This window comes from Talpa occidentalis, unplaced genomic scaffold (assembly GCF_014898055.3).
Source record: "Talpa occidentalis isolate TD23 unplaced genomic scaffold, MPIMG_talOcc4v2.1 talOcc4.8, whole genome shotgun sequence".
Lineage (NCBI taxonomy): Eukaryota > Metazoa > Chordata > Mammalia > Eulipotyphla > Talpidae > Talpa > Talpa occidentalis.
The window spans coordinates 44,050,149-44,075,581 of NW_023605194.1; the positions used below are offsets into that span (position 1 = coordinate 44,050,149).

General features: G+C 52.0%; 1 protein-coding gene across 2 annotated transcripts in view; it reads right to left on the minus strand.

Moving 5' to 3' along the window:
* Nucleotides 1–3,548: 3,548 nt before the first annotated feature.
* The window catches only part of LOC119234510 (anthrax toxin receptor-like), a 52,336-nt gene continuing 30,451 nt past the window's right edge, over nucleotides 3,549–25,433 (minus strand). Inside the window, exons 1-18 of one of the 2 annotated variants that reach the window (XM_037497492.2) lie at nucleotides 22,173–22,642; nucleotides 20,320–20,391; nucleotides 18,988–19,059; nucleotides 17,940–18,021; nucleotides 17,817–17,850; nucleotides 17,200–17,279; nucleotides 17,056–17,124; nucleotides 16,658–16,738; nucleotides 16,508–16,568; nucleotides 12,334–12,432; nucleotides 10,605–10,674; nucleotides 9,966–10,056; nucleotides 8,872–8,988; nucleotides 8,024–8,164; nucleotides 7,056–7,067; nucleotides 5,903–5,971; nucleotides 4,544–4,635; nucleotides 3,549–3,849 (exon numbers count right to left, since the gene is read on the minus strand). In XM_037497492.2, the coding sequence (XP_037353389.1) occupies nucleotides 3,627–3,849; nucleotides 4,544–4,635; nucleotides 5,903–5,971; nucleotides 7,056–7,067; nucleotides 8,024–8,164; nucleotides 8,872–8,988; nucleotides 9,966–10,056; nucleotides 10,605–10,674; nucleotides 12,334–12,432; nucleotides 16,508–16,568; nucleotides 16,658–16,738; nucleotides 17,056–17,124; nucleotides 17,200–17,279; nucleotides 17,817–17,850; nucleotides 17,940–18,021; nucleotides 18,988–19,059; nucleotides 20,320–20,391; nucleotides 22,173–22,450 (1,743 nt within the window). In that variant the 5' untranslated portion in view covers nucleotides 22,451–22,642 and the 3' untranslated portion in view covers nucleotides 3,549–3,626. Of the gene's footprint in view, nucleotides 3,850–4,543; nucleotides 4,636–5,902; nucleotides 5,972–7,055; nucleotides 7,068–8,023; nucleotides 8,165–8,871; nucleotides 8,989–9,965; nucleotides 10,057–10,604; nucleotides 10,675–12,333; nucleotides 12,433–16,507; nucleotides 16,569–16,657; nucleotides 16,739–17,055; nucleotides 17,125–17,199; nucleotides 17,280–17,816; nucleotides 17,851–17,939; nucleotides 18,022–18,987; nucleotides 19,060–20,319; nucleotides 20,392–22,172; nucleotides 22,643–25,433 lie in introns of those variants that run through there. The other variant, XM_054690063.1, reaches the window with a different exon arrangement.

A 25,433-nucleotide genomic window follows, 5' to 3' on the forward strand; every position in this document is an offset into this window, starting at 1 on the left:
GTGGGGCAGGGAGGGGGTGGTTCTCATAAAATTATGTGGAGGCCCTGACTCCTTGGCTGTCCCTGACTTCACCCTCTTCAGGTCTGTGAGCAGGAGGGCCTGAAGCTTCAGAGCCACAGTGTTGCCAGGGCAAGCCATGGCTGCCATTCACCCATGCCTCTTCATGGCTTTCTAGAGAGACTTTGCATCCAGATCTGGGTTGAAGTGGGGCTGCTCTTCACTGACATACCTTATGTTCAATCTGCAAGACAAACCAGCCTGCTGAGAGTGTGACAGGGAAAGCATTGCGGGCTCCCAGCTTACCTTGGTGTCCACCTGGGCAGGATGGACAGCATGTGTGCCCTGCAGGATGGTGGCTGAGCCTCCAGTGCCTCCTGGCCCTGCCTACTTTGATCCCCTTCCTTTGATGATGGGAGGGTCAAGAAGTCCTTTCGGGTCCAGAGCCACAGCTTCTGGCTATGCCATTGCTGGCAAATATGTGCTAAAAGGGGTGCCCTAGTCCTCTCTGCTCCAAGTTGCCATGTGACCCTCATGTCAGAGTCTCTGAGGCTCCGTGTGCCCATAAGCCACCTTGGCCAGGAGGAGGCCTGTCCTGTCACCTGAGGAACCTGAGACAGGGCTGAGTGGGTGAGCACCTCCCTGAGAGATGGAACCCCAGAGCCAAAGCTGGGTAGTCAGGAATTTGGGCAAAGACCTCAGAGGCAGCTGACACTGTGCTTGTTCCCTACCCACCAGGCTTACTAAGGGCGGCAAGCTGTGCGTATTGAGCCTGGACGGCAGCCTCTGGTGCTGGGAACAAGGAGGAGGGAAGACCAGGGGGATGTCCTGGGAAGGGGCGTGCACAAGAAAGGACCAGCAGGAGCTTGGGGGGCTTTAGTGCTGAAGACAATGAGCCATCAGAGTCTAGCAACAGTTTATCAGGGTTTAGCGCACAACACATCAGGGCTCCCATTCACTGAATATCTTTGCAGGATCCTGTCTGTGCTGTAGTTTTCCCTCCTTCACTCTTCTTGGGTTGAAATGGGAATGCACACCCCCCCAAAGGAGGAGTCTTTGTGGGGTGGGACTATGGTAGCACTGAGTCCTCAGCAGGGCTGTGACTGGGGCCAGTCACTGGGAGGTGTCCGGAATCTACTTGACAAGTGAGTACAGTCATGATACCCAAGAGACTGCTGGCCTGGTTGTAAGGACTTGCTGGTTTCCATTTAGCTCTTCTGGACCACCGCGTCTCCTCTACAGAGAGGCCCTCAATAATAGAGTAGCACCAGTGAGAAACACAGCTTGCAGGAAGAAGGCACTAAAAGCCTCCTGTCCCTCCCCCTGCCCTGGGGTGTGGACTCTGGATCAGGTGGGGTCTATCCTGGCCGGGTCAGGTGAGGACAGGCTGTAGCCCGGACCATACCCAACTTCCTCCAGCACCTTGGGCAGGAAACAACAACCTACCCAGAGCTACTAGGATAATGAGCAAGTGAGGGTAGCAGGGAGCTGAAAAGGCTGCCTTGAGAGCATGCAGGTGAGGTTGAGAAAGTGGGCGAGATTTGCGCTCCCCTGCCCTCTTCCTGCCTGTCTGCATTGTAAGTTGTTGGCTCCTTTCTCATAAACTGCGACAAGGCCAAGGATCAGGAGCCCTTGCTGTTGGGTGGGTTCTCAGTGGATTTGAGGTTCCTGGGATAATAGTAGTCCCTGCAGTAGGGAGTAGTGTCAGCCAGGTGCCCAAGATGGCAGAGAGGGAGGAGGGGATGGGTGATTTGGGGAGAAGGCCAGGGGAGTGGCAGGTGACCTCCATGGCTCCCTGAGGCCTGCAGACCATATACTGGGCAGGATGGGAACTGGCAGAGGGAGGGGCGGAGCCAGCCTTCCAGCACAGAGCTGGGTGCCCCATCTGTGGGTCTGCTGCTCATAGCATGAGCTTGGGTGGGAGGCTGTGAGCTGGGCAAACGTCTGCTGGGTTCCCCCACCCCGACAGCCCCAATGCTCTGAGTACTCTCTCATGTTTCCAGGTTTGAAAGCATCATCTCCAGGGTTCAGAAAGGGAAACTTAGCTTCCATGAGTGACAGCGTGATGACCGAAGGTGGTACGTGATGGGCGTGCTGTCAAGTAAAAGGTGAAACAGAAATCTCAGTCACATGTGTTCCGTGACTGTTATCACTGGTGTTATAAGATGGAATTTTAAATTGGGCCAGTAAACAAAAATTTCTCAGCACCATCTTCTGGAACAATCGTCTCTTCTGTGACATAAACCAAACCAAAATTTGGTCAGGGCCTCACATTGCTTGAAGGGTCTCAGGAGGCAAGTGTGGAGTCACTGCTGGTTCTCGCTATTGAACCTGCCTTTGCTCATGGAGGGAGTCTCTGAATGGGTCAAATTGAAAGTGCTGAGCTCTCCCTTCCCCACATAATTCCAGCACCTTCTATGTGGCCTCCATTGTAAGTTCTCTTATTTCTCTGAAGTGCCTTGTGCCTGGCACTATATACAGCTGGGGAGACAGATGTGCTGGCAGGAAAGGAACAGCCCATGAGGGGCAGATTCTCTCCCTCTCTCTTCTGTGCTGGCCATGGGGGAGACCCCTGTAACCTGTCAGAGGGGTTGGGGTGTGGTGGACAAGGAGAAGCAACTCCAGGTATAAAGGCTTTCAAGGCTAAAAGTCGTGTGACTTATTATATTCCTGCAAATCCATCCACATGCACTTACACAAATCATGGCAGAAATTCTTTTCAAACATGGGGAAAGTTAGTCATCCCTATCCATCCACTCAGTCTACACAGATGAAAAACCCAAACCTGACATATTTCTACCTTTAGCTGTCTGAGAGAAATCCAACTGAAACATAACACAACATTCAAGGATACTGGGTGAGAACAGCGGGCCACAGGGACTGCTGGCCTGGTTCAGTTGGGGGACCCTCCCTCCAGGGCTCATGGGTTCCTCATGGGGTTCCTTGGGTGGTGTGGCTGGCATGTGGGGCAGAGCACAGGACACTGTGAGGATACATGGTGGCAAATAGGGGAGATTCACCTTCTCTTAGGGAAGTGGAGAGAATCTTCTAAAATCCTCCTGGGCTTAGGGGCAGTTCGGGGTATTTGGAAAAAGAAGGTGCATTTTCAGTCGCTGAACTTTAGAAGTTCTTGTGTCTTTTTATGACATATCCAGCAAGGGGTCATCAAAAAATGAAAGAAAAAGGGAGTGAGGGAGGTGAGACAGCTAAGTACTTCTCTCTCCATAAAAATTGGGAAGGAGAAAGGATTGTATGTTTTCTCAAAGACATTCTGGCCTTTTGAAAAGAGCAGAATTTAGCTAAAACCGGTTGTGGCCCAGGCCTTGGTGGCTGACGAAGACCAGGCTGTGGGGAGGGGACTCATCCATGTGCACAGCCAGAGGACACCGGGGTGCTCTGTCCAGGCAGGAGCAGTGTGGCCACATCCTGCACAGCGGAGCAGGGCTGCCCAGGGAACCACTTCTGCTGATGGACCACATCCAACTCCTTTGACTGTAAACCAAGACTCAACACACGTGTCCACTTAAGCACATAAAGAACTTAATCTTGGATTTGCAGGATTTATTGACTGGTCTATGGGGGTAGGAGTGCCAAAGGGATTCCACCACGTTTTCCAACTGGGCCAGGGATCATTGGCAACATCCTGGAGGGCTGCCTGGAGCAGACCGATTGTGGGGGCTGGGAGCATATGGGCCGGGGAGGCCGGGAACATATGAGTGGGGGAGGTCGGCACGGGGCATATGGGCAACACATCCATCAGTAGTCGAGGGGACAGCACGCCAGGCTGTGTTGCAGGCAGCAGCGTGGGTACCTGCGCATCCTCCCACCTCTAGACCTGAGTAAGGGACATGGCTGTGGGAAGAGAAGACAGAGGTCAGTGAGAAGCACTGGAATTGGGAACAGAAACTTCTGGTTTCCTTGGCTTATGGGGGCTGGCCCAAGGCAGGACCTCTGAGGATGCCCTTCCCCTCCCTGGGGACTCCTCCTGCCTGGGCTCCTATCTGAGACTCTGTTCAGGTGTTGGGGTGTGCCCAGCAATCCCAGCCCAAGGGCTCGGACACTGAACTCCTTCTGCTCAGATGTTGACTGTCTCTGCATCCCCTGCCGGGGAGCCTGGGGACTGAGGACATGTTCTGACTCAATGAAGGCCCCAGTTCCCCCAGATTTCCCAGATGTGCTGTGGGGTGTGTCTCCATCCCAGCCAGGAGGGCCTCAGCATGGGAGGCAGCAGCTGACCCACAGCCCTGGTGCAGGGTGGGGATGGAGGCACCCAACACTCCCCATCTGACTGTTCCTCCAGCCTTTTCATTTAAATTTGGAAGTGCTGGGTAATGTTCTAGATTTGTCTCCCCCGCCATCCTTGAGATGAAAATCAAAGAAAACACACGGGGTCCCTGTCTAGACTCAGGTGGGAGTTTCCTGAGCACCACGTCTCATTCTTAGACATTTTCTTGACAGATGCCTGTACCCACACTCCCAGAGGGCCGCTGTCAGGAAATAAAGCAAAGGACGCTGGCCATAGGGAGCATCCCTGTACCCTGTTTACCTTGCGCCTGGGCTATGACATATCACTGGGCTCCGGTTGCGGTTTTGTAATATGTTGCGCACGATCTGCATGTGCAGAGTGTCCAGTTTGTCCTGGAAAGCAGAAGAGCCTGTGAGGAAGCTCTGAGCTGGCTGCTGCCTCCAGCAGGACAGTGTCCCCTCCAGTTCCCAAAAGCACCTGAGCTCTGTCCCCACAAACTCCCTGGGGGAGGATAGTGGCCTTCCTTGTGACAATGGGCCTGCTTTGTAGGTCAGGGTGTGAGTCAGGAATTTTTAGGGATGTGCAAATTAGTATATTTGCAGAACAAGCCAGGAGCTACTAGCAGAGCTAAAGTACAAGGCTGGAGGTGATCTGCGGTGTCTCAGAGGGGAACATGAGGTGCCTGCAGGGTAACTGGGAAGGAGCTAGAAGGAAGGGAGGAGGAGGCCTGCACTCATGAGGCCCACCAGGGAAGGCAGGGAAGGCTCCATGCCCTGAGAGTGTGCAGGGTCCGGCTGACAGAGGGTGGAGAGAAGAGGTGGCTCAGGACAGACCGAGAGTGACCTGGATCCCTGGCGGGGGATCCTAGGGGAGCTCTGGACCCTGCACTCTAGCTCTGCCCTGATGTTGTCAGCGGGGGAGCATGTCCGGGAACAGGAACGAGCCCTTGGTCAGGGCTTCCACCTCTCTGGAAGATGTGTTGGGCACCGCTGTATTGCACACTGAGAGGAAGGCATGGCTGGCTCTCCTGGTGCCATAGAAGCTCCTGGAGGAAGCCATGGCCCCCAAAAAGGACCGAGGCAGGACAAGGAGGACTGGCAAAACCGGGCAGAAATTGTGGGCTCTTTCGTCCTCCACCCCAGCCATGTGGACTCTATTTTGTGCTGGGGCCCCAGTGTGGGAAGTGTCTCAGCAGGGCGGGCCCAGCTCTTGCTGGGGAAGGACATTCCCTTCAGGCCCCTCCTCCATGTGACCCTTGTCATACCTGCTGAGGGCAGGAGGACAAGGCAGCAGCTCCCTCCCTCGCTCTGCTGAGCTGGCTTCTGTGGGTGCCAGGTGCACCAGCATGTCCACCCAATGGGGGAAAGATCTTGACTCAGATTTCCTGCTTTTATTTTCTGACCTTCATGAACCTTGTGATTTGGTTTTAACCCACTGCTACTCCCCAGGAGACCCAAGTCATTAATGGGGCTGATGAGAACCGCTGTGAAAGCAGTGATTCCATAAACGGGAGCCCCTTGAGGGGAGAGCCTGGTATTAGAGCCAAGTGAGTACAGCTCAGTGCCCTGAACACTCCTCTCCATCCAAGCCACACCTTCTGGGCCCAACTCTCCTTCAGAGCCCGACCTGCCACAGCTCCCTCCTACTGGTCCATCTCACCTTTAGTTGTCTTAGTTTGTCATCTCCACAAGGGACCACCACCGTGGGGCACGTTTGTAAACAAGGTTCCTAGGAAGAGAACGCTTTTGTCTGGCAGTTCTGGGGTTCAGAGACATGAATTGTTCCCCTGGCACCTGTCAACTTCTGGCCCCTCAGCTAAAGTTTGTTGGGAGGATTCAAGGACAACTGATTAGCAGCACTCTGTGCTGCAGGGGAGGCCTTCCGTGGGAAGCACAAGCAACCTCTACATATTTGGCAGGGAACATCCTTCCCCAAATGGACAGCAAATTTTCCCAGGCCACCTGGGTTTCTGAGCTGCCCTTTGGAGAGGCCTGGTCTTGGGGTTGTACAATTGAAAGGTGGACATTGGGGAGGAGCATCAGCAGAGGCTGATTGGCCTGGTACTGGCAGATGCAGCCTCCTTGACCAGAGTGCAGCAGCACCGAAGGCAGCCTCTGAGTGGGGCCTGCTTCCTAGGTCTCCCAGTTATAGGTCACAGTGGCCCTGCTGTGCAAATTCTATGGGTCCATTTGGGCTTCCTTAACTGGGAGAGCCACAGGCAGCTTAGCTGACTTGGTCCCTGGTGTACTTGGCCTGGGCCTCCCTCACAGCTTATGGGAGGACTGACTCCCTCCACCTTCCTCAGCTCTTAAGTGCCCAAAGGACAAACCCAGTCAATCCCTCAGCCAGCCAGGAGACAGGGAGGAAACCAAAGAAATGCAACCCAACAGGATGAGAGACTGCACTGGGGTGACCAGTACTGGAACCCTGAGGTTCCCTTTCCAACTGCTCACTTAACCCAGGGAAGGACCAGCCGATGAACAATCTTTGGGAACTGACACACAAAACCAAAAGGAAAGCCCTGGTCATGTCACTGTGGATCATGGCACTTGCTGCAACAGCTACTGCAATTTATAATGTGACCGAGGCTCTGGATCAGACCGTTGGGAGCATGGAGAGGGTGTTCTCGGATGCCATTTTGTGAGTCTAGGTCCTCCCACCTGTCCCTCCCTGCCCCTCTGTCACCCTGCTTTCTGCCAGCTCTCTCTGTCCAGGTAGGAGGAGATGGTGGGTGGGAAATACAGATATCCTACAGCTCAGGCGGTTTCCTTGTGCAGGTCTGTGTGGGCATCAGAAACAAAACACAACTCACCACCATCTTGTTCTAGAACGTGAAAAGAGAAACAAGGATGAAAGTTTTTTGCAGGGCTTTGGGTGATTACACAGGCAGGAGGGGACTCTGCTCAGCGGGAGTGAGTGAGAACGTGGCTTTGGGTGTCACTGTGGATGCCCACCCCAGCGGTTGGTGGCCAGCAGGCTGCATGTCCCTGAGCACCTGACTCCTCAGTTTTCTGAGGGACTCGGTACCTTCTAGGTCCTGCTAGCTCCTGGCTGCTGCTGTGCCTTCCCCTATGCTCCTCCTTCTCTCTCCATCCGGCAGTGACCTTGCCACGGCCACCGTGCCCTGCTGTCCCTCTCTTCTCGGTCAGGGTGTCCTCTGCTATTGCTCTGCTCTATCAGGGCACGTGGTCTCCACAAGGTGGCATTGCGTGGTCCACCTCATGCCTGCTCAGGTACCAACGCCAGCCCAGACCCCAGACTGAAGCTGCTGTGGACAGGCTGGCAGCTGCTTCCTTTCTGTCCCTGTGTGTCCAGTATGGGCAGCATCCCCTGGCACTCAAGAAGAAGATGAGGGAGGTCGTAGCCGCCCAGAGAATGTGCAGACACCGTGTTGGTTTCTAAAGCTCAGCTGCCCAGAGCTTGGGAGTCCTGTTCATTCTGTGTCCCTACAGGGCCCCTGCTTCTTCCCTCAACAGCACAGTCCTCCTCCCGGCCTCCTGTCCACCTGAGCGCTCAGAACCCGGGGGCCATGAGGCAGCTTGCCAGAGATTGCGGGCCCTTATCCCCATGGACTACGCCGCCCATGGCCACAGGCTGTGCTAGCACGAGGCAGGAGGCCTGCCAGGTTGTCTCTCTGCCTGGGACTGGAGGGCAGAGTCTGTGTCTCCCTTTGCTCCTTGAAGACTGCACTGAGGGAGCAGCACAGACCCAGGAGTGCATGTGTCAGGTCCCTAGGAGAGTTGTCTGGGCTCAGGGAATTGTGCAGCTTGGGGCACTCACCTTTCTGCGGTGTAGCCACAAGCACCCTATCATCAGTATTAGGACCAGCATGCACGCAGCCAAGTGGTAAGGGTTGATGTTGGGGAACTGTATGCCTTGATTTCCGGGACCTGCTGCTGCCGCATTGGAAAGGTCAGGTGGCTGCACATTGCAGAGAGAAAACACCAGGAGTGTGGGCCTGGGGCCTCTCGATTCCCACTGCTGAGCACACATTCTAGACTCCCATCAGCCCACTCCCATTCTCAGCAGGTTGCCACCTGGGCGGAACACAGTACTAGAGCCAACTATGCTCAGCGCCCACCGTGGAGGTGGGACACACCTGCCCCACTGGCCGTGCTCAGAGGCTAAGCCAGAGCCCAGTCAGGAAACCAGAATCCTTGAGGAGTGACCAGCCCAGCCCCAACCCCAAGCCCTGGCTGACAGTGCAGGGACACACAATTGTACACATACACAGATGGGTTTCTGGGGGAGTGTGGGGCCCCCTGAGATTTGCGGGTTCAAGGGCAGAGCAGGAGACCCAGGATCATTGCACATGAGGGCCTCCCTGTCTTATAGATTCTGAGCTGTGGGCTGATAGCCTCCATCTCTCTGCACCTCCGTGTCCACATGTGAGCTGGAGGTGAGAGAATCGTGAGGTGTGGAGGGTCATCGGAGTCCTGGCACAGGCCAGGTCCATGTGGGACTGAGAGAAGGGGCTGTCTCTGGCTGTGGTTCTGAATCTGGGGTGAGTGGGGCTCAGGTGGGACCCCACGCAGTCTCTGCTCAGAGCAGCAGGCGAGGGGGCGGGAGAGAGGTGTGGTGCCCAGGGACAGGGTGGCAGAGAGAACGGCAAGGTCAGAACTGCTCACCTGTGGTACCTGGGCCAGCCCTGCGTTTCTCCTGAGGACTTTCCTCATGGGCCTGATGACAGACGAGCTGTGGGTCGGCGGGACTCCTGAGGGGCTGATGTCCGTCCTCTGGCTGGTCTGAGCAGATGTGCAGACACAATGCAGACAACACAGAGATGTCAGCTGGTGGGGACCCTCACAAGCAGGTACAAGACACGGGGCTCTGCCAATCGGGCACCAAAGCCCTGCTCCCCATCACACTCTTCTCCAGCCTAATGCTTGCCACTGCCATGCCTCACTGCCCTGGGCTTCGGTGCCCAGATGATGGGGGACATGGAAAGAGCTTGTCACTTTCCTTCCCCGGTGTCCCTAGCTGAGATGACTCCTGATCCCTCCCAGGGCCCTGATAGCTTCTCCAGCAGCTGAGAAGAGAGATGTAGGGAGAGCTGCAGCCAGGACAGCTGAGGAGTGTGGGAAAGGAGGAAGGAGGGGAGGGGGCCAAAGGCATCTGAAAAATGACAGCCAGTGTCCCTCAGGGTCCCAGGGGCTGAGATGGTCACACACCGGGCACCAATGCAGAGGAAACGCACCCTGACTGTGCAGGGCCCAGCTGTCCCCTCCACATCCCCTGTGCCTGCAGCCTGCTGGGAAGGCCCGGTGCCCAGATCCTGCAGTCTGGTTCCTTGCACAGAACCTCCTAGCATCCCCCACTGACCCCCGCTGGATTAAGATGGTTCCCCAACTTCCCCACCACAGACCAGGTTAGGGTTGCTGGCCAGGCGGTATTTAGGCTGGGAAGATCCTCAACACCATTTCTGGAACCTGCTTGGGTCTCTCATTTCTCCCTTGTACCTGCCTTCAATGACTGTGTTCAGAGAGCAGAGGTCGTCTGTCATGCTAAGCTGGCTGCACTCCAGGGCTCCTAGACGCCACTCAGACATGTCCCAGCTCTGATGAAGGGCTAAGGGCATAATTGGCGGGAGATGCCGCCCAGTACTACTGGCACCTGCTACTTGCTAGGCCTGTCCTGAGACTCATCCTCTGTCTTGCCTCCCAAAATGACACCCTCCCCAGGGCAGACTTCTGGGTAGCCCAGAGGGGGACCATGTACTTACCCTGTGACCTCCACAGTCCTTGCTGCTGATCTTGAGCCCATTGCTGATGAAGCTGGCACCGTTGTTCAGGCTCACTTCAACAGAGATCTCGCTAAACACAGAAAGGACAGATGGGGACCACAGGTGCAGGTCGGCACAGCTCTTGGTTTCTGCTCAAACCGTAGCCCACAGTTCTCCCTAATGTGATGGCTTTGAACATCAGGCATTCGGGTCTACTGGAGGGCAGACGGCCTGGGAGGAGACCCCACCCCAAGTCCCATGAGGTCCACCTCTGTGATGAGGATGACCAGTGATGGGCTCTGCATGGGGTGAGATGCTTTGTGGTCACGAGCTCAGTGACCAGGGAGGCTGTGTAGTGTCACCATCCTGACTCTTGTGTATTTGTATTGTGCTGGCTCCGCTCTGAAGGCTGCTGGGAGTAGTCGAGCCCACCTGGGTCCCTCATCTTCCACGTCCTGTCCTCAGCATGGGCTGCAGCACAGCAGGTCCCTGAGCTCATCGGGGGATCACCAAGACAGGTTAGTCAGGATGATTGCCCTGATGCGTTTCAGAGCACGTCACATGCTGCCCAGCAGAGGTGGCCCCACATTCTGCATCTCTTGGGGCCAAAATGCCTGCCTGTCCCAGAATGGCACTTACTTGGCTGGTACCTCCATCATCACTCCCGGACACTTTATGCTGGTGTCTTCCACCTGGGTGGCTTTTTTATCTAAAGCAAATGAGATAGGAAGAAAGCCAGTGGACGTGCCCATCCAACCCCCGCTCCCATGTGCCTGCCCTTGGCTGGTGCGGCTCTGCAGGGCAGATGCAGCGTCTCCTCTCTGCCCTCTCAGCAGCTGCCCGCACCAGCAAGGGTTCAGTGGGATCCGGCTCTCCAGGGCTTATGTTTGTGGGGCTGGCGGGAAAGCAGGCAATAAAACACAAACAAATTAAATAAACTGCCTAGAATTGAAATTGTGACATAAACGTACAAGGTTGGGACACGGAATGGAGGGATCAGGCAGGTGCTCGGAACAAGGTGATCTGTGCAGTCTTGATGAAAATTGAAATATTTATGCATTCAATGAATTCATGCTGGTATTTGCTTCAAAAAACTGATTATTATATTTTGGTAATTACTGATATTAAGAGATGCTGTTTCAAGTTCTTTTTTCAATAATTCTATTTTTTTTACATTTTTTGAACATTTACATTAAATGGAGCTGAGTGTGATGAGTGAAAGCCAGGGTAAGGGTTCCAGGGCAGAGTGGTTTGCCCTGTGGGAACAGCAAGTGTCAAGGCCCTGAGGTTCTACGACCTGACCTTGTTGCATACGTAAGATTGAACGTGGAACAGAACTCTTGGTCCTAGAAGAGTTTGGGTTTTAATCTAAGGACAATGAGTCTGTTGAGGGGTGAGCCATCTCAGCACATGCTTTAGACATCAAAGAAGTAAGACCTATCCTGGACTGCATATGGGTATAAAAGCAAAGAGAGTTCAAGGATGACATGCAGGTTTTGACCAGATTGACTGGGTGATGGTGATACTATTTACTGACAAAGGGAATTTCTGAGGATGGGACTGTGATTTTCCTCCTTTGCGTTTGTTTACTGTTATTTTATTTGAGCATGGCAGTCACAAGACTCAAAAGAGCACCCTGAGTTATAGTTGTGGATCCTGCTTATCTGAGTTCCAATACTTTCCACCCCTGAACTGTGCCCAAGTGGTGAAGGCCCAGCTGCCATTGCAGTCTGACTTACCCCTCCACACACCCTGGTCAGCTCCACAGGGAGCCACTCCTCCATCATGGAGGAACACCCGAGGTGCGAGTGTCGCCAGATAACAGGCTTCCATATGTCGCAGAGCTTACTTAGCGCAGCTGTTATATTGCTCCCGCTTCGCAGTAGAGAAAATAGAGCAAGAAGGGAACTTTCACATGGTCAAGGGCACACAGGAATGTGTTCTGTGCCACATCTCAGGACCTGGACCTGGTACTTGGCCGCCTCTCTCAATTGAAGGTGAATACACCCTCCTGGGAAAGCTACCAGTGCACCTGGCAGGTACTCAGAGCCCAGGACTGCTATCAGTTCTACCTGGCTGACTCCGGAGATTGGGGTCCTTGTCTCTCAGGGAAAGTGAGAGATGAGGAAACCGCAGGGGACGCAACTCTGAGGGAAGACCCTCCTCACAGGGAGCAGCCCTGACCCCAGAACCTGTTGTGGCTCTGGGGCTGGATGGTCTCACCCACGTCCCTCCTTCCACTCTCGGTGCTGCCTCTATCCTCACAGCACCCATAGGGAATGGGCATCAAGTGTTTGGAGGCATGGTGCCTGAGGGAGACGGCGTCTGTGGGAAATCTGTTACTTTTACAAATCAGAGAGGTACTTACCGAAAAATATGGTGTCACTTATTTGAATTCTGCAAAGAACTTCTTTTTTGTTGTTGGTGTTATGAAAACCTCTTCCAAAGACGCCTACATCATAGTTTTCTGCAAGGGCAACATCCAAAGATGTGTGTAAGGAGGGACTGAGTTCTGTTGTCTGCTGATCTCATCACTATGGCAGTGTACCCCCAAATGGAGCCCCCAAGGGACTCCTGCAGGAGACAGCTGTTCTGAACCAACATCTGGGTGTCTCCTGAGGCTCACCTGGTGTTTCTGAGGGGCCACAGTGAGGAGGCTGGTGGAGCTCTCGGGTACTGTCCCCACAGCTGCTAACCAGCACAGCCCATTCAAGGCTCCACCTGGACCCAACCATGAGCAAACCCATCATGGCTTTCCAATCTCTAAGTCCTGAGGCTCCCTAAGGGGTGCAGGCAGTGCTTTCCAGCCTCTACCAGACTGTCACCATAAAGGAGAGTGGAGCAAGACAGTGCAGGCTGCACCACTCTGCCTCTTGCCTGAAGTGAGCAGACTGGTCTGGCTGCTTGTGAAATGATTTTACGTTTGGGGGGCTGTTTCTCTTCCCTATTTTCTGTGTGCCTATGGCAGACTGAGGAGCTGAGGAATAAGGTGGGACCCCGGGGAGACAAGCATGGAGCAGCTGATTCTGTACCAAAGAATACCCCTTCCCTTAGCTGTGAGGGAACAGGATTGTTGAACGTGATTGTAATTCCTCCACATATTGATCCTCGGGGGCCTCCTCACTTCCCTGCCCAGGGATTCATGGAAAGCTCTTCCTTCTGCTGTGTGGGGAGTGACTTGCTAAGGGACATCTGTCCTACCCCTTGATTGGACACTGGGGATCCCCTCCCCTGGAACAAATGCCAGGGAACACAGTGACGGCAGCTGTGGGTTTGGCTGCAGAGATTTACACAAGATGCAGGGAAGGCCTTCTTGCTGTATGTCAAGGTCATTATTCTCCACTGGTGCCTCAGTCTCATGTCTAGCTAATTCCAGTGCCCTGAGCTTGATTTGCCCAGTTGATACAGTCAATTAATGGAGGAACCAGTCCTAGAATTGCCAGCACCACCGTGAACTTGGCAGTTTGGATTTCTCTTGGATCAAGCCCTCCTCCAGCCATCATCAGTGTGATGGTTGCAAATTCTGTGCTTTGAAGAAAACAGACTCTAGGGCTTTGGGCAGAAGTGCGCCTGCTGATTAGTTTTGTAGGCCTTCAAGTGTCTTCAAAAACAATGGGATTCCATGCTTGACTATCAGTACATTTCCCCTGAAATTTCAGATAAAAATCTTTTCTGGAAAATAGAACACCCGTCATTGTTGCATTTGTGGATTTGCATGTCAGTATGTCTGGGAATGGAGTGACTGTCTTCAGAGGTAGACTCTCTCAGGGACCCATGCCCTGCCTGCCCTCCTCACACCACAGCCAGTCATCCTTGGACTAACATGGCTCACTCATCTTGCTGATGTCCCTGTGTGGACCCTGAGCATACCTGCTGGCAGTGCCCCTGTCCTAACAAGGGCCTGAACCACAGGAGCAGGGGGAGTGCAGAGTCTTTGAAACAGAGAGAGCAGGAACGTCAGCTGAGTGTCCTGTGCTAAGAAATCAAGCATGTGGTACACTCAGGTGGGCTGATGTCCCGACGCCTCAGGCCCTTTCCCACACAGAGTGGCTCAGTGCAGCTTCTCTAGCCACTTCTGCCAGGCTGCACCCTCACGGCTCACTCTTCAGCAGGGCCTGCCCACCATGACAAGGCTGCATAGTGAGCCTGGAAGGAGCTGTTGGGATATCTCTGCCCGCATCCTCATCCCCACATGCAGTTTGGCACAGCCTCTTTGGGAGAAAATCCACCTCTTGGCCCCCTTTGAATCTGTTCTCTCCTATTGTGGCTATTCTCATTCTGCTTCACCCCAGGGAAGTTCTCAAATGCCCACAAAGAGGTCCTAACCAGGATGTGCCTGGGGCAGGGACTGTGTCCCAACTTATCAGGAAGTATCTGAATATCAATCAAGGACACCAAGGAAAGAGGTTTGGCTTTGCATACTTTGAAAGGGTGGACAATCTAATGTTCCATGTGCCCTCGTTTATTAAAAATGCCCTTTGGAAGTGTATGTAGATGGGAGGTTAGCATATAGGATCACCTATTCATGGTCGTTATATTTGGTAGAGCTCCAATGGGAGAGAGTGGAGAGCAGCTGCCGCCAGGATGCAGGGGACTGAGGGGCAGCTGTGATGGTGTGTGTCTTCACAGGGGCTGTGTTATGCAGGTGTGTGTGTGCATCTGTGAGACTCACACATAACATACCTGCAATGCGAAGATGCGTGCATTTCAAAAAGACAACTCGGGAAAATGGTCCCTTGTTTATCATAATCAAAATGACAAAGTTGGGGGTAGAAGAGGCTGATGACTCTAATTTACTTTGGAAACCTTCAAAAATCAGACGGACTGTTGGAGTCAGAAAGAGAGAGAGGGAGCTAGATAGATAAGTGATAATCTGATAGCTGTTAATGGAGAAATCCAGTGAGAGGATCTCCTGTAGATTGCTTCCATTTGCTGTAGGTTTGAAAAATGTGCAGACTAAAAGATTCAAAGACAATTAGTTTAAATGAGAAAAGCAAGCCTTACAGTTAAGCAGTAGTCATGGTATTACTACTTGACAAGTGAAGAATTAGAGGCATCTGGGCAGAGCAGGTGGCGGCGGTTGACTAGAGGACAGTTTACAAGGACAGAGCAGGGATTGCTGGGCCAGGCTGGCAGGGGGTGTGGGGAGGGCTCCTGTCACCTTGGGTGGGTACGATTGGTCTCCCCACCTGTCTGTGTTCACATGCTGCTCAGACACTCCTGCCTGGGTGTCTCCCTGGACATGCCCAGAGAAACCAGGCTGCCAGTTGCCTCCACGGGTGGGGACTTAAAACAAGGAAAGACCCATGTGTGCTGTGGGTGGTGGGGGCAAGTGTGTTTCTAACCCAGCCCACTTGAGGCACTGCAGGTTACAGGTTCAGAGAAGTCAGGATGAGTCTGAGAGACTCTTCCATCCTGGAAGCTCTGTAGCCACGCCCTCCCCACCTGGGCAAGCATGGGCAGCGGAGCCATGGTCAGTCATGGGGATATGAGCGCCACGACTCTTCCTTAAGTCTCCCTGCTTCTATTCTGAGCTGGTCCCTGCACAGTCCACTGGCCTCCCCTCTCTCACATTGGGGAGAGTGGGTATTGATCTTTCTGTCTTTCTGCCTCTTGTGGACAGCTGAGCATCTGGCAGATCTGGGTCCCTGCTTCCTGTGCTGGCCACGGGCAGCAGAGCTCAGCTGGAGCAGCCTTCTGTCTGACCTGGGTGAGGGTGCTCCAGCCTTCCCGGCAAGGACACAGAGGCAGAGCCAGCTGTCTGGGTCGGGACGTGGTGGGTCAGGCTGTGTGCTGTTCCCGGGAAGGGAGTGCTTACCCGTGGGGCTCAGCTGTGTACTCCAGGGCTATGGCAGTACAACCTGCACTGAAAACCCTTCCAGAGAGAGGCCTTTTCACCTCAGGCAGTACCTGGACGTCCTCACTATAGTGCTGCGGGACCCTCTGGGGGAGCAGGCATCCTTGTCTTGGTCCAACTCTCAGGAGAGGCCTTCCTATTAACCCTGAAGCTCATGTAGCTGGGAGTGATTGCGTGGAGGGACATTGCCCTTATTAGGACACTGGACATTGAAAAATTTCTTCAGACACTGAAATCATCATTTCTTCTTCTTCATTTTGCTGATGGGAAGAATACACTGATGTTTCAACTCTATATCAGCCCTGTGCTTCTGGGGTGATCCCAAACTGGCTCTGAAATATTTTACTTGTCAGATCTTCTTCGGTTTCATTGCTACTGTATTATTTTTTCCTCATTTTTAAATTAAACTTTTGATTTTGTGATTAAAAAAAGAATTATACAATCTTATTGTGCTAATCACTTCAAGTTTTATATGTCAAACCATTATGTGATATACCTTCACCTTACATAGAACTGTATGTCAACTCTCGTTCATGCATACTGGGAATAAGAGCATTTCCACGTGTGTATTTATATCACACATTTAAACTGCACAGTACACTACATCCATCACACACACCCGAGCACAATGTACAACTCACACAAGCACACATGCCTCTGTTTAGAATAGAGACCCAGCTCTTACCTCCCACACAGTAATCGGTCGGTCCCACACTTGTAAGCTCAATGCAGGCCTTAGCTGCGAGCTGAAACAGAGAGTTGTTCGGGTCAGGTAAGGTGAAGAGTGGGCATGGTAAGAGCCTCCTCATCCACCCCCAAACCACCCCTCTCTCACTGAGTCAACGATGTTCCTGAGATCATAGAATCCACTGTCCACACCAACCACGTGCTCCTCGCTGTCTGCAATTGCCAGGAGCTACAAGGAGAAGCAGAAAACTTGGACCCACAGCAGGGGTGAGGACCAGCAGGACACCATCCCAGTGTTTGGGTTCAGGCTTCATGCTATGTGAGACTCAGTGGCCCACCCTGACCTCGCCAGCAGCCCAACTTTCTGGAATGGAAAGTTCTACCACCTGTTCCCCAGGTGGGCTCATACAACACAGTTACTCATTTCTGCAGTAGTCACATGTTGTCCAGATATTTGGGGTGAGTGGGTTAGAGAACCATCCTCTGGGGGGCCCTGCCAAAGCTTTCCACAATGAGACTTCTCACTTGGCTTCCGTTCTGAATTACCTGATTTTTCACGTAGTTGTTGACACCCACAACGTAAACAGTCCCTCCCAGTTGTCGAGTCCTCTGAGCCTAAGACAAAGACCGTGTTAAGTGCAAATCACTAAACATGTGGAGCAAAGGCTGGTCAAGGTGGGCTGGACTCACTTCATTCTTGGTAGCCTGAAAGGACTCTGGCCAAAGTGCTCCATCAATTAGGGAGACAACCATGGAGTGCACTTTCTTTTCTGTGGGAGAAGCAGGAGGTCCTGGTCAGTAAAGGCGCCCAGAGTGACCTGCCACAGGTGTGAAGGCCGTGCACTGCCCCCGCTTTCTCTCCGGGGAGAAGTTGACACAGCTTCTAGCCCTGGGGACACAAAGGCCAGCAGGAGCATCAGCAGAGGAAAGACAATGAAGGGGAAGGAGGCAGCTCCAGCCATGGGAACACAGCAGAGTGTGGTCAGCAAGGGGAAAATCAAGCTCTTTTCTTCCATAAGCAGAGTCTTGTCTGCCCAAGGTGCCCCCTGGCCTTTCTCCCTTTTCCACAAGCTCAATGTAGGTCAGGTGCCTCATACTTAATAAACACCAGGAATGTACACCCAGGAGCCCACAAGTCTCAGAATCATCCGGGAAGCTCAGTTTCCCCTCTGTGCATGGATGAGGACTCTGGACGACATATTGTCAGGAAACTTGCACAAGAGTCAGCTCCAAGTGGGGGCCACCAGACTGCTGTTCTTCGGCCTGACTGTCCAGGATCCCACAGTCTCGAAGTCAGCAGAGCTTACCTCCAGAGTTTACTGTGGAGATCTGCTCATTGACCTGCAAAAACAGGAAGGCATGTTGAGAGGACTCAATGATATTCTGAGCACTTGCTAAAGCAGGATAAATTCTTAGAGCTCTGGCTGTACCGCTTTAAATCCTTCCTGCATGTTTGTGGCTCCGGTAGGCTCTGTGTTGCGTAGTTTGTTGAGACCATCTTCGATTTCTTTTCTAAAAACAATAAAATGGAGTATTGAGGTAGGAAGAAGGGTGGCGTGTTCTCAAACAGCCTGATCTGTGCTGGCACATTCTGCACTGGGCAGACCGACCTGGACGAGGGAGGCGACTGTCAAGAAACCGAGTCATGGGCTTTTCGCCCAGGGTCTTTGGAATTGATCTTGTCTGTACTCATCGTATATCAGGTTCATTGACCAGCAGGCTTCAGGAAGGGCCTGTCTGACCAACAACAGGCAAAGTGGGGAGCAGTTGTGACTGCGCTAGTGTAAACCCGGAACTCACCCTAGCACTGCCAGGACTGCCAGCACCTCAGGGGTCCCCTGTGGGACTCATCACCCTCTACCAGGAAAGGCTGAGTTTGGTAAGGGTCCCTCTGGCAATACCCGTGCCCTCTCCCTTCCTCCCTGCCCTGGATCACTGAGTATGCCTTGGAACCCACAGCCTCCCTCCCTTCAGGATTGGATCTGAAGGAAGCAGCAAAGCTGCTTTGAGTGCTGACTCCCTACTTCAGAGCTCCTGACAGGGAAGACCTAAGGCCAGGGAAGGGGCCATAAGTGCCGCCCATGCAGGCAGGGGAGCAGGGAGCTGCAGATGGCCACACTTTTGTCCTTTACTAGCTCTGCTAAGGTAGATAGCAGGTGGGAGTGGGACACAGGTGGAGGGGGAGCTGGATCAGGCTGAGCCAAGTGAAGATCTGAGCCGGCACAGCAAACCTGGAGTGGCAGAGATTGTCTAGAAACACAGGGGCTGCCAGTTTCAGTGCCGGTGTTATCAGAGGGCCTGGAAGTAGATGCAGGGGGTGCAGGGTGGTCTCTGAGCAGAAGCCAGCCCCGCCCAGGCAGCATGCCTGTGGGCTCCTGACTGAAACTCAGGACACCTCTGCAGAGTTTACCCTATGGCCTCCGTCTCCCCCCTCCCACCACCAGTAGGTCTCCCTTGAGGGAGAGAAGCTGAACTTACTTGTCCGAGGTGAGCTTTAGGACGGTGTGGCCCCTTGTGGAGAAGGTGACGATCGAGACCCGCATGTTCGGGCTGGGGAGGAAGCACGTGTACGTGAGAGTCATAAACAGAGGTTCAAATGACCCCATGAGCAGCCAGGGAGGGGACACCTGCCTGTCTTCACTTCCCTCTAGCCTGTGACCCCTTCCTGAGTTCCAGAAGTTACCATAAATTTAGTAAAGGATTCTGAGGCCAGCAAATGTGTGGCGCTCCAGGGAGACTGTCAGGGTGGTGTCCTCCTCTATCCCTAGATCCCATCCTCTACATTTCTCTCTTTCTCTCTCTCTCTCTCTCTCACACACACACACACAGGACACACACACACTCACACACAGACACATAAGTGCATGATTCATGCCACACACACACTGGGTGAAGGTCCCTATGCTTGCCCATGAGTAGCCTCCTTCTACTGAAACTTTTTTGGAACCTCATGGCCCTTCCCTCCTGGTCTATGTTTCCTTCCTCCCCCATCTAAGAGACATTATTGTTCCTTCTGCCACTCATTCACATACCTGTATCCCTTTCCTCTCCCTGCCCACTGTCTTCTGGGTCACAGGCCCCCTTTGTCTGCTAGAGGATTGCTGTCCTCGTCCCTGATGAGCTCCAAGTAACGGTAGCTCTGTTTCCCACTCATTTTACCCAGAATTATCAGATGTCTTGGAGCACAATCCTCATCACCCACACTCAGCCCAAGTGTCATTTGTTAATTCCTATTGCTCTCTGCAATCCCGACCCCTGGCTTGGCTGTATGAGCCCTTTGGCCTTGACCCCAAGCTGTCCTGTCCCAGTCTCAATGGTACCCCTTTTGTGAGTTAACCCCTCTCTCCCCTAAACAGATCACTCCCTCCACAGGAAGTCTCCTTGATGCTTCTTGTTTCCCTGTTTTTCCTCATTCCTAACAGTCCTAGTTCAAATGTCCATATACTGGGAAAACCATCCTTGAATTTTCTCTTGCTTTTTCTTTACAGTTGCCCTGAGGGTCCTTTGCCATTTTCTTTGGAACTATTTAAAGAAGTTTGTTTTACAGTGTTACTGGTTAGCTGGTTTCTAATCTGTGACATCCTCCAGTCAGTTAGTATTTCCTACACTGGCTTGACACCAAGACTGGAAACACCTGAAGTCTACAGGACCTTTGGAGCCCATGGAAACTGAGTAAACTGCATTTTTGACTGGTTCAGAACTCCACCCGGGGTTCATGCTGCTAATCCAAGATACCCATGCCCACTGGGTCTAAGCAAACAGGCACTCTGCCTGGCATTGCAAACGCCCCACCACATGGAGAAGTCATACTTTTGAAACATTTTGAGGAAATCCTCTACGAAGCCGTATATAACTATCCAGTTGGTGTCCACACTTCCTGACCTGAAAATGAAAAATCAATGGAATAGGGTGAATTCTTTGTGTTAGCAGAGTTTACCTGAAACCATCCAAGAAGCTACTCCCACCCACCACGCCAGCACACTGGCAGGATGGACGGCACCAATGGAATTTGTGTGCTTGCAACTGGGGGATTCAAGAGTGAGACCCTCTGGAAGCAAACAAGGAGGGTTGGTTGTGCACACACTAGTTCTAGATAAGACATGAAGGAGGATGCATTTCTGAAAAAACCTCCTGCGTTCTGTATCTCTGACTCTCCCGGTCCTTCGTGTCCTTGGAGAATCACCATGGCCAGCTCTCTGCCTCTTTGTTACCAAGCAGCAAGAAAGGTGTCACCACAAGCCTGTTACGAGACACAAAGCCATAACCTGACAAGATCTCCAAGACGTGCAAGAGCTCTCTCTGAGCTGTGGGATCAGAAGTGGAGAGGGTGGGAAGAAGCCTGGAGATTTTTGCAGTACCTTTCCAACAGTGTTTGATTTTAAATTTGTGTTCATGTATTTACTTGATAATTGTTAAAATAAAATGACAAACAAATACTAGTTTTGTGGCGGGATGTTAACAAAAAGGCAGATTTCAAACTCCAAGTCCTAGTTTCTCAAAACAGAGAAACATTCCCCAGAGAAACAGTCAACAAACAAGCAGAAGCTAGAAAGGGAAGCAGAATGTACACGATGAAAGCCCAGTCTGCAAAGGTAGGCAGAAACAGAAGGAAAACAAAAGCGGTAATGTCAATTTGTTACATTTAGGAAATAACAAGTTGTCAGTAGCAAGTTCTTACGTATCAGTAATCACTCCAATTTTGAATATATTGAATTCATCAAGCAAAGATAGCAGTGAGATTAGGTGGACAGGTAAGGCCAGTTATGGATGGATTGCCTATGGATATGTATTTCACTTTAAAGACAAACAGGGATGGATGTGAAGGGATGAAAGAAGATATTTCATATAGGGGAAATAAAACAATATTGGATAGTCATAATAGACAAGATAGACGTCAAGCCACAATGTTCACATGAGTGAAAGTCATAGTGATAATGAGGTCATCACATCCCAAAGATACTAAAGTGCCCCCAACACCTGTGCACATAAGTATTAACAGGTCTGAAGGGGAAAAAAATAACATATTTGTAGACAACTTCAATACCTGACTTTTCAACAAGGATAAGTCATCCTGAGAGACTCTAGGTTGCTGCCTTCAATTCTGTGACGCTCTTCCTTCCTGGGAAATGGCATATACCTTCCCTGCTCTCCCCCAGGCCTGTCTGAGGATGGCACAGCAGGGAAAGGGCTTTGGAAACAGTCACGTGCTTCCATGAGGTACCGACGTCATACCACGGCTACTACTGAAGAGGTGAAATTAATTCTCAGCCCAACAGAGGGGCTGGAAACGACCAAGGCCGTGTCTCCAAGCCCATGGCCCGGACCCCTTTCCTTCTTCAAGGTCATAAAGGCTTATATAGAGCCCAGCTTTCTCGGGACCACACCCAGAGAGTAAAGTGTTCAGAAAACACATAGATCGTAGAAGAAAGTAGCAAAAACACATAGATAGCAAAGCAAAGATCTTTCTCTGCACTGAGGCTATAGAAGGCCCAGAGACAACTCAGCAGTCTTTCTGGAGTCCAGTAAAAATGGAGTCATTTGGGTTAGAAACACAACAAAGCATAAAATGATAACCAAAAACTCAGGACATTATTAACAAGTGCTGAGAATGGAGCTCCCAGTAATGGCCCCCAAGTCTCTGGCCCGGTAGGAGGTCCACTCACTTGTCCAAGATTAAATAGAGGTCAAGATTGCTCTGGCAGGATTTCTTGTGATCTGCCAGCCTCTCCCTGGACCCCATGTCCTGGCTGTGGCCCTGGCGGGTGCTCTCCCCATCCAGGTTGGTGTTGCTGGGGAGGCTTCTCCTGGCCCGAGTGAGGTGGTGGAAATCTAGCCAGGTCGGGGCTCTGTGCTGGTATGCCCCACTGCTTGGCAGCAGAGGGGGCAAAACCAGCAGGAGCAAGAAAGCAAGTCCAGGCACCCTGAGGCAGCTGCCTCCCATTTCCTTGGCAGCCGGGGAGGCTGCAAGGGACGCTAACCTCTTGAAACAGGCAAGCTGGGACCTACACTCTTTCAAGCAATATACAGGGGCCTATACCCCTTGAATCAAGTCTTTCCTTTAATCAAGTCACAATAGCCTCTACTAGTAGACCTGCACTAAGGGCAGAGTAGGACTATACTGGGTGGAGGCCCCGCTGCCTACCATGGTGTCTCCCTGACCCACAGAGACATAATGCCCTGTGTTGTGACGGACAGGGAGGTTGGCATGGTGACCCTGTGGTGGCCCACTGCAGCTCTGCTCACTGTCTTGCCTACTGACATTCCCAGGGGGGAGTCAGGGCATCTCTGAAGGGGCTGTGAGAGGAACCTCCATTTGTCCCTTATCCTGAAACCTCACTGATGGCCATTAAAGTTCTCCGGAAGCTGAGTCTTTGCAAACTGCCAGAGCATTGGGCTGGCTCAGACAAGGACATTACTGTGGCTGAGGGGGTCATGGCTATTAGACCAGAGTGTTGTTATCATCATTTGAGTGAAAACTGATGTCTTCTAGGCAGTTGGAGGATCTAAAATTGAAAGGAGTGATGCAATTTTGTTTGTTTAGAAGGGATTCCACTTATCCACTGATGTGAATCACCCACTTCAAACTTACTAAGTCAAATAAGAACCACTTTATCATGCTCATAGTTGCATGGATCAGAAATTGAGAGAGAACTGTACTGCCTTGTTTGCTCCATGGAAATCATTGGAACCCCCTGAACTTTTAATTTTAGAAGCAGCACCCCATCTCTATTCTCCCCAAACCTTTGTAATATTTGATTGCAATAATAGGGATATGGGGATACATGGGAGGGATGTGAATCTGAATCCAGACTCCCCCTATCAGTGTCTCCATAAGCAGGTGTTCAATGTCTTTTATGAAATTTCTGTAAGAGATCTTGACATCTTCTGTCAAGTGCCTTATCTGAATGCCTTATCATTTTACTGCCATTGTTAATGATGTTTAAAAAAATACGGTTTTTAAACTGTTTATTGATAGCACAAATAAATATATTTAACCAGTTTGCTAAAATCTCTTGTCTAAAACCTTTTCTGTAAAATTGTGTTTCCATGAAAAACCATAAACCAAAAGCTCTGGCTCATTCTCCAGTGAAAAGCCACTAGGTCTTTGTGGTGGTATTCTTCATTTGAAAGAACACTTGTACAATAACTTAAAGATTGATGTTTATTGAAGGCTTTTGGTAGCTACCCTCTTTCTGGTTAGACAATTTCCCTGGCACCCAGAGGGTGTGGGCAGCCATAAGTAAGATTTCCACTAAAACACAAGAGAGCTAGTGAATTTTGAATTTGAGATAAGCCATGAATGTATTTTTAGTGTAAATATATCCCATAAGGACATGTTTCCAGTGGGCTGGCCCCTAGAAAAGGCCCTTCCCCAGAATGTAATTGTTTCCTAGGTTATCTCTGGCAGCCGCTGATGTCCAGGCCCAGCATACCCACCCCTCTAAGCTCCAGTGCCCCAGTGCCCCTGACCTTGCTCAATTGAGCCTTATAGGACTTGGCAATCTGCTGCCTCTACTTATTGCTTCTCCGCGTGAGCACATCGGTGATGGCCTGCTTTTTGGTCCTTGCAGGGTTGCACAGTGTGAGCAGCTCCACTGCCCCTGATGGGAGAGGGGTGCTGGGGAAGCCCAGAGAGGAGGGAGGGCAGCTGCTTGTTAGTTCAGTTATGGGGACCTACACCTGCACATCCCCAAAACCAGATGGCTTTCACGATGTAGACAAGACAGCGAGACAGGAAATCCATCCTTTCATGCGCCCTTCCACCCACCACTGTTGAGGCAGAGCACAGGCCAAGACTCCAGTGCTGGAATGTGTGGACCCATTGGTCATCTGGTCAGGACTGAGGGATCAGAAAACTGGGTTTGAGTGTCTGCCAGCAGCCTGACCTCCCTGTCTCTGCTTTCTCATCTGAAAAGAGGAGATAATAGTAAATCTGGGTTGGGAAGTAAGGAGAGGAAAAAACATGCTTTCTAGTTTCTTCTAATGGTGCTTCTTCTTGTACCTATTGGCCATTCCAAGCCAGGTAGGGAGTAAACCCTCCAGGGTTAACAGTAGGAGGGCTCTCTGGTCAGCCATGCAAACCCCAAAGACTCAGATCAGCCCTTTCCTGCTCACAGCACATGGAATTTGGGTACTGGAGACTGAAGAATGGGCCGGCTGATGTGGAGAAGGGAAGTCTCACAAAACCTCTTCAGCTGGTGCCCCGTGAGCACAGTTCAGTCCCTCAAAAGTTCCATCTCCTCTGTACCAGGTGCAAGAGCAACATCATCCCATCCTAAATTCACAGTGGCAAGCAGATGCTCCAGTTTTGTGGGGCATACTATGAGGAAAAAAACCCATCCTTAGTGGAGTGAAGATGCCTGCACTGGGTGTACAGCATACCCAGGAGATGCCCCGGCCACTCCTCTATTACTTGGCCCCTCCCCCTCACCCCCAGTTTTGGAGGATAAGTGTAGACCAGTGCTGGAGAAGGTGGGATGTGTATGATTCTCTGCATGTGTGTGTGGGGGGCAGGGAGGGGGTGGTTCTCATAAAATTATGTGGAGGCCCTGACTCCTTGGCTGTCCCTGACTTCACCCTCTTCAGGTCTGTGAGCAGGAGGGCCTGAAGCTTCAGAGCCACAGTGTTGCCAGGGCAAGCCATGGCTGCCATTCACCCATGCCTCTTCATGGCTTTCTAGAGAGACTTTGCATCCAGATCTGGGTTGAAGTGGGGCTGCTCTTCACTGACACACCTTGTGTTCAATCTGCAAGACAAACCAGCCTGCTGAGAGTGTGACAGGGAAAGCATTGCGGGCTCCCAGCTTACCTTGGTGTCCACCTGGGCAGGATGGACAGCATGTGTGCCCTGCAGGATGGTGGCTGAGCCTCCAGTGCCTCCTGGCCCTGCCTACTTTGATCCCCTTCCTTTGATGATGGCACACC